The 12,812-nt window shown below is 41.7% G+C and overlaps 1 protein-coding gene across 17 annotated transcripts in view; it reads left to right on the top strand.

Annotated features, from left to right (window-relative positions):
- Nucleotides 1-12,812, top strand: part of ADGRL3 (adhesion G protein-coupled receptor L3) — a 490,221-nt gene that overhangs the window by 392,029 nt on the left and 85,380 nt on the right. For all 17 annotated transcript variants that reach the window (XM_054296033.1, XM_054296021.1, XM_054296027.1 and 14 more), the window contains 2 exons: nucleotides 6,630-6,815; nucleotides 9,507-9,545. In XM_054296033.1, the coding sequence (XP_054152008.1) occupies nucleotides 6,630-6,815; nucleotides 9,507-9,545 (225 nt within the window). The remainder of the gene's footprint in view (nucleotides 1-6,629; nucleotides 6,816-9,506; nucleotides 9,546-12,812) is intronic.

The following is a 12,812-nucleotide window of genomic DNA, read 5'->3' as shown; positions in this document are numbered from 1 at the left end:
ACTATATTTCCCTGATATCCATTTTTTATTGTGTTTTATGGCAGCAGACAGGCAAAGTTCTAGTTGAGCTTTAGCCCTGCTAATTTTCTTCCTGTATAACCTCACAACGTGCTTGTAGTCCTCCTTTGTTATCTGTCCTTTCTCCAGAAGCCATAAGCTCTCCTTTTTTTTTTTTTTTTTTTGTATTCTAGCCAAAGCTCTCTGTTCAGCCAGTCTTATTCCCCACCAAGTCATCTTTTGGCAGATGGGCATGTCCTGCCTTTAAGATTCAGTAGGATCCTTACAGTAAATACAGTTTTAAATTGCGTATGAAATAACCAATAGCCATTTGGTTTCCCTGCCCAAGCAAGAGGCTTGAAAATCATCACTGCACTTAAAGATGGAGACTGACTCATCCATAAATCAAGCACTGGTTTCTAACATCCCTGCTGTGAATGGGATGCTTCCCAGAGCTTGCAGATTTGCTCCAGCACCTCTCTGAAGATGAAAATGGAGCCTTCTGCCTCTAAGTCAAACCAGCTTCTCCTCCTTCTGCTGTGGGGACAGCTAGAGGGAGCAGTAAGCCAGCTGTGCTGTGAGGGCAGGGCTGGTTACACCCTGCATCCCCAGCTCTCCTGGTCACTCAGCCCACTGCAGCTGCAGCACAGCTGACAAAGTGGGTAAAAACACTTCTCTGTCAGCCAGGGCTCATACCTGCTCAGCGTGTCTTCATTCCTAGTCTGCTTTGTCTCCCAAAAATCTGACATCTGCAGGATCCAAACTGCTCAGGGAGAACAGTGATGGGTCCCCTGGAGGGATTTCAGCCAAGCCAGAAAGGACGGCAGGGAAATGCTGTGCTTGCTTTCATATCTTTGTAGTGAAGTAAGAATGATTACTTCTTCTCCTTCTCCCGCTGTGCTCAGACTATAGATTGGGTGTTTGCCTGCTTGCATCATGGTATTAGGTTTTACAGCCGTTTCCTAGCTTCCATTAGAGTTATTGTGCTTGATGGAAGATCAGAACAAATGTTCTCCTCAGCAATTCATTGGCCTCCTGACATTTACTTTAACTTTATTGTTGGTGCCTACCATGCCCTCGTAACGGAGCAGGAGAATGAACTTGCCAGTGTGATTGAATTATGCACTGCTACCCAGCTTATTTCCAGAGTCAAGCAGCAACAGGAAGCAAAAAGGTCAGCTTTGGATACATTGCATCATCCTGATCATGAGGTCACACGTTCAGTCTCAGCCTGTTTGTTTTGCTTCTTGCTTTTATCAGTGCCATCCTTAGTGCAGTGTGTGGCTTGCCTGGAGATGTCTCTTCCTTCCTGCCGCTTTCAGCTGTGGGTGCTGCCTGGGAGCACAGGCACTGCAATGCTCAGCTTCAAACCTCTGGGAGAGAGGAGGCCTCTTTTGTAGCAGAACAGAAAAAGTTGTGCCCTTCGCAAATGCACAGAAAGCCTCAATCTGTAAATCTAAAGCACATGCCCTCCTGAGTCGCCTGGATCAGGTACTCCCAAAGAGCAGGTGAACCTCAGGATTTGTAGCACCTTCCTGAGGTCTTGTAGATCTGCTTGGATGTGTGTTACAGGAAGAGTAAGGTTTTATGGAAGACATCCCCACATTGTTGTGTCCAGTTCTGAGGGTGCAGTTGCAGTCCAGATGACAGCACAATGAAATCCTCCATCCAAGTTGCTTTTGGCAGTCTGTTTTCAGAGCACCATCATGAATTGGATAGAGCAGATGCCACAGAGGGTGGCTTATTAAAGGGTCATTAAATGCAGTTTAAGTTGGTTCAATACCATAGTTCCATAGCCACCATTTCAGTGTTCTCTAGGTCTGCTGTAATCTATGGAGAGCATTGTCTCTTCTCCCAGACAGCTGGCAAAAAGAAAAGAGGACGCAAGCTGTGCCAGTGGAGGTTTAGGTTTTAGCATCAGGAGGCATTTATTCATTGAAAGCATGATTAGGCTCTGGACTGGGCTGCCCAGGGAGGGGGTAGAGTCACTGTGTCTGGAGGTGTTTAAGTAAAGGCTGGATGTGGTACTCAATGTCAGGGTCTAGCTGACATTTTGGTGTTCGGTCATAGGTTGGAATTGGTAATTTTAGAGATTTTTTTTTTCCAACCTAAATGTTTTTGTGATTCAGAAATAAAAAAGGAAAGAATGGTAGATATGCTCTGACTCTTTTCTGTGAATGCAGACACATATATTGAAATTCCTGCCAGGGAAGGAAAAATGCCATGAAAGCTTTGAAGTGTCAGAAGTTAGCCCACAGCCCCTCTTACAGGCTTGCTACCTGACTGCTGGGAGCTAATGGTGCCTGGTGAAACCTGTCAGATGTTTGTTCCTCCAGAAAACAGCATCAACTTCGTGGTCTTTCCAGCTGACCAGTCCATCTGTACTGTTTTTAAAGTTTGGTCTATCATGTCATCTTTTTATTTTTCATATCAGTTTGCCTCTTCAGAAGGCTGCAGGAAAATACTTTTGCCTTTATGACTATTGGTGTTTTAGTTAATTTGCTCACTTCTCAGCATATTTCTTATTTCTTCTGAATTTTCCTCCCTAAATACTTATCTTCTTGCAATTTCTCTCATTTTTATTCTATTGTCCTCTTCTGCAATTGAGTTTCTTCTGAGAAAGGTAGGGCTGAAACAGCAAGCACTGCTGCAAGAGAGCCTTTGTCTTTCCAGACAAAACTCTCCACTTCTGTTTGTTGGCATATATGAAACAGGCAGGAGAATATGTCCTCTCCAAAACCTATTATTTCAGAGTCCTTTCACTCATAAAAAGGTGCAAGATAGTGGCACAAACTTGGAAAATGTTAGCAGAGTGTTAAACAGAGGGATTTCAGGTGTGCCAATGATCATTTGTAAATCTGGCCTGAATCCTGTCCCCCCAAATGGAAGAGGGGAGCAATTTTTTGGCAGACCTGTAAAACTGTGTTTTGTATGTTGGCATTATTGGCAAGAAACATATTTTCACTCCTTTAAATTAGCATTCCGAGACTGCTTTTAATCTGTTTTTAAAAGGTAAGAAAAAATAGGCCAAAAACCCAGAGAAACCAAAAATTTTATTTCAACTTTCATTTGAACAGAATGTTTTCTTTTATTCCAGAATCCTATTTAGATTTTAAATTTAATTTTTTCCTAATCAGGGTAGAAAATGTTAAAAAGTAGTCTCATATCAGGGAGAAATGTATTATTTTTAATTCCCTTTATTGTTCTCAAGCCTCACAGTAGAAAGGTCAGATACTTATACATATTTTCCCTACTTCTTGCTTGCCTCTCAATATCAGCTTGAGCCATGGAGATCCTCCAGGGGTTGTTGCTGTATTCATATGTAACTATGTCAGTGTCTGGGTTAAAGAGTATTACATGTTTTGGGAGAAATAACATGAAGAGCTCATCTTTCATGTGGCAATAATGAAGAGAAAGATGTGGAGAAGTAATTTATAGGAAGGAATTAAGTAATGCATCCTCTTGGGTAGCAGTAAGCTTTGCTGAGCATTACGTAGAATTAACCAAAAAAAAGAAAAATAAAAAGGATTCAGTCCTGTTGTTATAAGAGACCAGATACTTATCTGGAGTATTCAGTCCATTTGGGAATCATAAGAGAAGTTGGGTTTGACAGCACTGCATAGGAGACACTTCAATTTCAGTGGAAAAAGCTCCAAAGAATTGGTGAAATCAGCATTAATGCGTCACACAGCCATCATCCTAGACATCCCTCTCATGCCAGAGTGGAAGGAGTGTCTCAGCACTGCTGTAGTGACTTGTAGCTGCACGTTCTGCGTGACCGTGTGTAGGTGCGGAATTGTCAGCCCTAGGATGTAGTTTCATTACCTGCCAGCCAAAAACGTTTTCCCAGAAGAATGGCCAATATGTGTTCTCAGGAAACCTGGGTGTGTAAGATAACTTTGGATAAATACTTCTGTGTCCCAGGAGTTCACAGACTGAGCTTTGGTTTGCCTTTTTCTCGGGCGTTTCTTCCATTGCTGCCTATTTTTTGTGTTTATTTGGCCACATATAATTCCTCAAATTTACAATTTTAGGGTGAGTCCAAGAAAAAAGGAAAAGAGATAATTAGTGACCAGCTTTTATTGTTTTTGCAGACAGATAGGAACAGCAGCAGCCTGCAGGGAAAGGAAACTCTTTTGCTTGCCTTTGTAGCAGCTGAGCTGCATTTTCTCTGAGTGTGCCAGTTTGCATGGGTGTGTGGTCCAAGGGAAAATGTGAACGTCAAATACTGGGTAGTGGGGGTTTTGGTTTTACTGTGATGTATCTGTAAAACTTATCTTCAATTCCCACAGTTTTCTGCAGAGCTTACACAAACAATGTGTCATGATACATGCTAAGCTTCAGCAATGAACTGCAGGAAAATGTTGAAATTGATTTCTCTATGTAAAGGGATTTGATGCAGTCATTCTTTGAAGTTCTGAGAGGTCAAAATTCAGCCTCTGTGCTGATGTGTGGCTCCCTTCAGCTGCTTAGGAGAGCAGGCAGCTGTAAGAATAGGATCTGGTTTCTATGGCATTAGCCTTCAGTGTAACAAGAAAGAAATAATTCAGTTTTTGAATATATCTTATCATTGCTCTAATGGGAAGAACAACACATTATCTCCTTTATTTATCTTCTCTGTATCATCATATGCGTTAATTCCCTGAAGACGAGCATATGAACATCTTCAGTTAGATTTCATTAAATCAGATTGGCTTTTGCTGTCAAATTGATGGAAATAAGTTATTCATTTATAACTCAGCTAATTGATTTACAGAGAGGTAGAAGCTCAGTCTATAATCTTTCCCTAGAATCTTGCTTTTATAATAAGCACCAGAAAGTGAGGGAACAAGAGAAATATCTGATTTCTAGCTGTTGGTAGATAAGACAATTGAAAATTCATATGAAAAGCGCAGCAGAGTTTGCCATTGAGTCTGACAGAGAAGTGGGAACTTCATTTATGTGTCATCCTGTATAATTTCTCCTTGTCCCAGGCATATTCCACATGGATTTGCATTCCAGATCACAGACTGGTAGATAATGAATAAGAGACCAGCAACCTGCAGTGGTATTTTTGTAGTGGGCTGCTGATGAAAAGGAGATGGGGCCAGCTGCCCTGTCCCAAGTCCCCATGGCACAGAAGAGGAAAGGGATACCAGATAGGGAGAGCAGAAGAGCAAAAAAGGAGGAAAAGCAGGAAAAAAGTGAGAGTTTCTCAAATAATTACACAGTGAATTTCCCTGCAGGTCTTTTGTGAGTTTTGTGGCTCAGCTAGATGATACAAGTCTTTCAGTAGAAGATTCAGCCAACCTCTCTGCTGGCTTTTCCCTTCTAGTGGACCTCTGCTTGAGCCTTTTACTCTAGAGTTGGAATGCTTTTACAGGTGCTGAGAGTCACTAGCCTCATTATCAGTGGCTAGTGCGGCAAGTGATGCCAAGTGATAAATTAGCTCCTGATTATTAAATCAATAAGATGGAAATGGTGAACTTTTTGCTGTGGTTTCTCTGGGTTATGTAATATATTTTTGCTCCTTTTACATGGAACTCTTCTGTGCAGAAGCTGTAACAAAAATCATCCCTTTGCCATTGCATAAAATTCTGGAATCAGAAACTGCTTTTTCTTGATAGGAGAGGCTACTCACATTGTTTTTTTCAAGTGGCACAGTAAGCCAGTGGGACAAGCTAATTAAAGCCTTCCTTAGCATGGAAAACCCATGGAAAACAGTGTCTAGTGAGAAGAAATTGTTGAAGCCACTGTAGTTGACTGGGAAAACTGTACTCAAAAAACTATTCATGATCAAATCATGAAGAATCTTGTTGTAGTTGACTTCTTGGGAAATGCTTCTATTGCGTCTTCCTTCTTCTTCCTCTTGAGGGGAGTTTAGCTGATTAATGATGTGGGGTTGGAAGGCACTGGAGTGACTTGTCACCGGCAGCCAGGTGGTGAGACATAAACTTTAAGGAATTTAAAGATTTTAGAGGAGCTAAGATTTCAGCTAGAGATAAGCTTTATTGGAGTTAATTAAAAGAAATGGGTAGGCCTTGATGAAGTTAAGAGTTAGTAGTTAACTATTAATTGATTGCTTGTCAACACAATGTTTGGTTAGCTGGGTTTATAATGAAGAATATAGAAACTGATAAATAACTTTTAGGAACATAAGACAATTGTAGGCCTCCTCTGTTCTGAAATCAGTTGAGGACGGGGAATGGGAGTTCTCCCAAGGGTTCATTTGTCATATTGCAAAGGCAGAAAGGTCAGAACAAGGAAGACTTCATTTACTTCCTCATTTTGGGACCCCTCCCCATGAAAGGGACCACTGACCCATTTCAAGGGACAAACTGTGCATGGTTAATAGCTTTTGAACTAATTACCATACAGGGAAGCAGGGAATGGGATGTACCAAAGTTATGAATATGCATTTGCATTTTGGGTATTCAATACTTGCATAGATAAAAGGACTCTGTAATCACCTGTAAATTGTGCTGTGTATTTGGGAGCTATCCCGCACGCTGCCCAGCGTCGCAATGAACATGCAATTTCTAACTTTAAACTGTTAGAGAGTCTTTGTCCATCACAGCTGGATATCGGTACTAGATCAATATTCATATTTTTTTAATAAATCACAACCTTTCCCTCTGCTTTGTGCCCCGCAGATGCGGTCGGGGGAGATGGCCGCCAACATCGCGCGGGAGCTGGCGGAGCACACCAGGAACCACCTGTATGCCGGGGACATCGCCTACTCCGTGTCTGCCATGGTGCAGCTCGTCAACCTGCTGGACGTGCAGCTCCGCAACCTGACTCCCGGCGGGAAGGACAGCGCCGCGCGCAGCCTCAACAAGGTGAGATCCACGCGGCCTTCCTAGTCACAGCCTGTCACTTAGCCCCAGGAGCGCCTTGACTGCATGGCAGCAGGGTGGTTTCTGTGCCTGCGGCTCAAGAAGAGTTATAAGTCCCTTTGTCATTTCCAGAAATGAATGGAATTGTTACATAACACTAGAGGTGCCAAGAGTTTCCAGTTGTGGGAGACAGCATGAGCTGTGGGCTCTGTAAGAACACATTTAAAGCTGAAGGTTTCTTTACTGAAAGGCCCTCTTCAGCACTGAATCTCATGTAAACACATGGAATAGGACTTACCTAGGATTATCACAATGAATTGTGTGGGCCTGGTTGTCAGGACAAAGAGCAACCGGACCCTGGTGTCTATGAGCACGTGCTTATATTGGCCACCCAGTTAAAAAAAGACACAGAATTTTGTTCTTGCCTGCATAACAGGCTCTGACAGTTCTGGCATTCATGTAAGCATGAACAGAACTTGGTCCCAAGATTACATGAGGAATAAGTGATCCCAGCTAAACCTGAAATTTTTTAGGTGTTTTATGAAGAAAAATGCTTTTCAGAGATATAGCATGGTCTTTTTTCTTGTAAGTTATTATTGTAGGCTGATGCTGTTTTAAATACAAAGGGCTTCGGGATTGTTTGAAAATTCAGTCGCGTGGGAGCTGAACTCCTGCATCTCATGTGCTTTGCATGTGCTGAGAATTGGGTTATCCTGATGCTTTTAATTAGTGCTGCTTCTAGCCATTTTATAACAACCTAGGTGATAATTGTATTAACTGTTACATCAGCATAACATTATTTGTTATAATCATACCATGGTTCTTTGTTGAAATGATGGTGATGTCTGACAGTATTAGGTAAAGCCAGCAATTAATGTCACTTACTAACAGGTTTCATGGTTTTAGTCTGCTTGTTCTTCTGGGTGCATCCCAGCCACACACAACATTTTGTCAATTCAGCTTTGCAAGCACATATTTTTCATCTTTGTTTTTATCTCACTTTATGATTTTTGTTTCAGTTACATGAAATGGAGTTGTATCATGGGGGCAGGAATGAGTTACTGAGGGGAGGGGAAGACTGGGCCAGGCAGAGCTCCTCAGCTCAGCTGTCACTTCTGGGGTCCCCACTGCAGGTTTCTCCCCCCTGCCATCCGCTTTGCACAAGCAACACATACAAATCAATTGCATTCCACATTAAAATTCTGGACCACGTGAAGTCCTGCAAAACAACGATGCGACTCAGTGATCCAAATGACAGGCTCAGTAATTTACTTGCTCTCATTCCCCACTTAATTCTTTAGAAGAGCGACTGCTCTGTGTTCATTTAAGAATGCATGAATTCAACTTGGAAGTAGTATTGGGCAAACAAAAGGCGTCAGAGTTACTGCTCCATTTTCCCCTTCACTGATCAAGAGTATTTAAAAAAAAAATAGGAAAAAAGTAATTTGCAAAGAATTTTGTTTAGTGCTGTTTAGTCAGAAAGAAGAAATAGAGTACGCACTAGCTATTAAATATCCTTTTAATCATTAAAGGAAATGTGCTGGGGATCCGAGAGTAATCACCTGTGCTGTTTTGTACTGGTGGGTTTTTTTACAAGTGATGTAGAATGAATTGAAATAAACTGGCATAATCAGAATTTTTAAAAGCTGTCATCTTTCAGGAACCACTTTTCTGTCACTAAAAGCTTTATGCTTTCCAATGGATCAGGCTTAATTAAGGTGATAATTGTTCCATTTCAGACTGGGAAGACCCCCGAGTGGATAGCTCTGTAATTTTCAGCAAGGCTTTCTTTGATCTCCGTTTGTTTCTGTAAAGTCTTTCTACTGGCCAGATTTACCCAGAGGAAGATTTCTACTGTTCCAAATTGATGAATTAGAAATTGAAATTAGGCATTGCATGATACCTGGGTGTATTTTGTTTATTTCAGAGCCTCAAAACTCTCGAGGACAAATTTGGCTCTCAGCTGCACTAATGGGATGGCACTGCTGTGTGTTGAGAGCACAAGTTGTCCTGAATCTCTGTTGATGTGCAATTTCCAGCCAGGCACATCAGCAAAAACAAAGCCAGCCAAGCCAGTGGCTCTGAACAGCCTGGTTTTCTGAGCTCTCATTGCAGTGATGCAGATCTCACCAATTCCAGCTCACTGCTGCTGAATGCCTGCCAGGTCTGTCAGGATGGGTCTATGCAGGTCCAGGCTGTATCAGTGTGCAGTCCTGCCCAAGTCTTGTTCCCTGGGGTTGGTCCTGCTCATCTGAAGCTTGGCTATATTTCACTGTCTGACTGCAGAGCCCATGCTCTTCTTATGCAAATAATCATCAGCCTCATCTTTTCCTACCTTGTTTGACATGGAAATGTCATGTGTGATCTCCAAGCTGTAAGGAAAACATCATGTCTTGACTATCTCTACTAGACTTCAGAGTCTTCTACCATCTAACAGCTACTCTTGCAAAGTTGCCAGTCTGTGCTTCACTTCACTGAAAAAGGACTAACCCACATTTCTGGAGCCAGTCCTTCCAGTTTTCCACTGCTGACTAACTCACGCTCACTCCTTTAGTTTGGTTGGTTTTTCAGGAGCTGTTTAAGAGAGAAATTAGGGGTTTTTCACAGGCATTTTCTTCTTTATTTTTTTCCCTTGTTCTGTCACTAACTTGTTTTTTCTATTCTGTCTTTAATCTGCTCTCTTTATGGACTCAGCTTCAGAAAAGGGAGCGCTCTTGCAGGGCCTATGTCCAGGTATTTCTTGTGTTTTTAATACACGTGTCTACTTGTTTGACTGAATGACTGTGAAGTGGGTCTTGTCTCTGTGAATAATCTGATTATTACCACCTTTGTGGTAGCAAGTTATAAGGTTGAGGTTACAGGATAATAATGTCATTTTTAACCTCACTGACCTGCACCATTTCTCTCAGACCTGACAAAAATTTGGGACAAAATCTCTGAACCCGAAAGTGGGAAAAAGCACAAGAGAGATCTGACAAGTTTCATCTGGCTGACTGAATGAGCAGGACAGTGTGTAGATGTGCAAGTAAAGAACGCAAAATTGCTGCTTACAGAGGTGTCTCCAGACCAACTGGATTTTGCTTACAGCATGTCATTCATGCTACTGCCACCTGCATTTCCTTAGTTTTCCTTCTTCCCCTTATACACTTCTAAATTGAGAGCAATTAAAAGTGGCAGCACTAAACAGGAGGGAGGAGGTAGGATTGTAATGAAATGCAGAGTGTCTTACAGAGAGATGTTGGAAGGAGGAGAGTGCTGCAAGCAGTGTATAGGGTGATGAACATAACATCCCATAAAGTTCACCCAGGTCTGGCCTGACTTTGATAGGCTTACGTTCTGTTTGATGTGAACAAAGTCAAGCTCCAGCATTCTGGAAAGTTCACACTTGTGGGCTTTTCAGGAGTGGGACCTCAAGTTATCTTATCAATCCTGTTACCTTGCCTTATAGTATTTGCTCCAGTGGTTTTTTTTTTATATAAATCTATTTGTATACTGTAGGACAGTTAATGCTGCTTTAAGAAATGTGAATGTTTTACCTTCTAATCTCTGTCTTGTGCTTGTGAATGTTGATATTGTTCTTATGGGTGGTTGATCATTATTTATATGCGTATGTGAAACGTGCATAAATGAATTCTGTGTTTCTGGAGGGGGCTGTCTTTTTGCAGAAAAACCTGCATTTTCCTGCAAAATTGCACTTCCTACAGTCTGTACTGACTTTATTTTGTGAGCACAAATTTCATTTAGCAAATGGGATTAGATGGTCTGGATTTCTAGGTTGTTAGAAATGAAACAGTACCTCTCTGTGCTGGTAGGCTTTCTTCTTTTTGGAAAATGTCACAAGATAAAGTCACATGTTTGCTTCCATATACATTGATGGATAAAGATGAGTTACGGAGTTACATATCCCTTATCTGGGATCCCAGAGAAAGCAGCTAGCAGGCATTTGATGGAATTTAGGAAAGTTTGCAGTGCAGTGCTCACTCCCAAGCTAGCTGCCTTGTGTACTGGTACCACTGGAAACATGGTGAGGCTGCTTTAACTCTGCACAGTCCTGTTGGGGACATTGTGTGCTACCTGATCCATAGCTGTCCTTTCCCCTGGCTGCACAGGCATTCTCCACAGAGTCAATGCACACTCCTGCTCTTCTGTCTTTTTTCAAACAGTAGCGATTGGTGAGTTTAATACCTACCCTACAGAAAGCTTGGCCTTGATAGAATAAAGCCTGAATACTCTGCAAAAACTTAAGCTTACCCTTAATTTCAAGGACTCCTTTCCTTTCACATGGGAAGGTTGCTTGCGTGTTTAAGCATTAATCATGCATCTACTTCTTCAGTAGATAAAAACTGATGAAAGCTCATTGCTTGAGCTGTTAAGTATGGGTATGGACAAATCTGCTATATATATTGAAGAGGACAGTCCTGTAAAAGAGGGCTTGAAGAATGAATTAGATGACCTAATTGAACCTTTTCAGCTCTGCTTTGTACTATATGGAGGTAAAGTAACGTATCTTGACATATTTTCATACAGTATGCTTCCAGGTGGAAAATTATGTGGCTAAAGTCATAGAAAAATGTAGTGAGGGAGAGGTTGTCTGTAGTAGCAATTCGATGTGACTGCAGATAGTCCTGTTACAGGCTACTCATCCTTTACCAGGAAGTGAAATGTCTGGGCTCACTGAGGGAATTTAGCAGAGATTTTTCAACAAATCTTAAGTGGTGACCCCCTGAGCTTTGTAAAGTCAGTGGAACATGGGAAGTCACTGGGACATGTGGCGTTGATGGCAGAGCAATAGAGTGTTCAGCTTTGCTGACATGATCTCCTCATGCTGATCCCATCACTGTGAAGAGCATCCCTGGCTGAATTTGGCTCAGAGGGCTAGAAGTGTACCTTCAGTTATGTGCTCCCTAGACAAAGGAAGGTGCAGTATGAAGTTTATGCAGGAGATGTCCAGGAACTGTGAATATCAAAAGTGCCATTGAGAAAAGGTATTTTTTTGGAAGGAGGAGGGTGATCTGAGAAGATAATAATTACTAAAATCAGTCTTACTGTTTTCATTGGGCTAACCAATTTAGGTAGCCAGGACAGAGCCCCTGTAGCAATTGATGTGTAAAGTCCTCTTAAGCCCAAAATAAATTACTATAAATAAATATGCAAAGTGGATGGAGAAATTTTGCAAGTTATTCAAACATAAAACTGGGAATGCATTATCAGATTATCACCTCATCTCTTTGGGTGCCTTTAAAACAAACATGGATTTAATTTGTTCACTTTCACAGTATTTGTTGAGTTAAAAGCTCAGGGATTTTATTGACTGCAGATAGAGGTTACAAATGCTGCTTCTTGAGTGTCACATGTGGTAAATGATCTGTTTTAGTCTCAAAAATCCAGCAAGAACCAACTCAGCAGGTGGCATGATGAATATGTATTAATACAATGACTGGACAGTTGCTGGAAGATTTTTCAGTCATGGTGATAGCAAGAAACTGCTAAGTGAGTTTTAATTGGTGATACTAATGAACAGTCTGCTGAGACTGAGCTGAGCAAGGTGTGTAAAAAGGTGGCAGAGTGGCCTCAGCAAGGTGCTCCATTGGCAAAGAGGTTGGCCTTCTAGAGAGCAGAGATCTACATCTCCTCTGCCCACCTTTCTGAAGTTCTTGCACTCTATTTTGGGAAGGGGATGGAAAAGTCATCATGTGGGAGAATGAATCACAATGGGTGATGCATTTGATTAGCATGGCTTGGTTTGGTGACTGGTCTGTGATATAAGCTGGTATGAATTTTCTTCAGTTTTTTCAGAATTGATGTTTGTTCATTTTCCAAAAGTTGTTGTCCTTAAACTGAAGCACTGGAGTTGTAGAAAACATAAATTACTTGACTTTTGGGGATTGTGACACTGGGTTTGGTGTCACACATTTCTTTCATGCCCCTCAGTAAGTATCATGTGCTCGGTATTTCTCAGCTCCCCAGCAAAAAATGCCACGGATGCCGTTCTCCTGTCCT

The sequence above is a fragment of the Melozone crissalis genome, unplaced genomic scaffold (genome assembly GCF_028551555.1).
Source record: "Melozone crissalis strain CALT ecotype California unplaced genomic scaffold, PUWL_Pcris_2 ptg000006l_1, whole genome shotgun sequence".
Classification (NCBI taxonomy): domain Eukaryota; kingdom Metazoa; phylum Chordata; class Aves; order Passeriformes; family Passerellidae; genus Melozone; species Melozone crissalis.
Note: the sequence above shows the minus strand (reverse complement) of the source record. Positions and strands in the feature narration are given on the sequence as shown.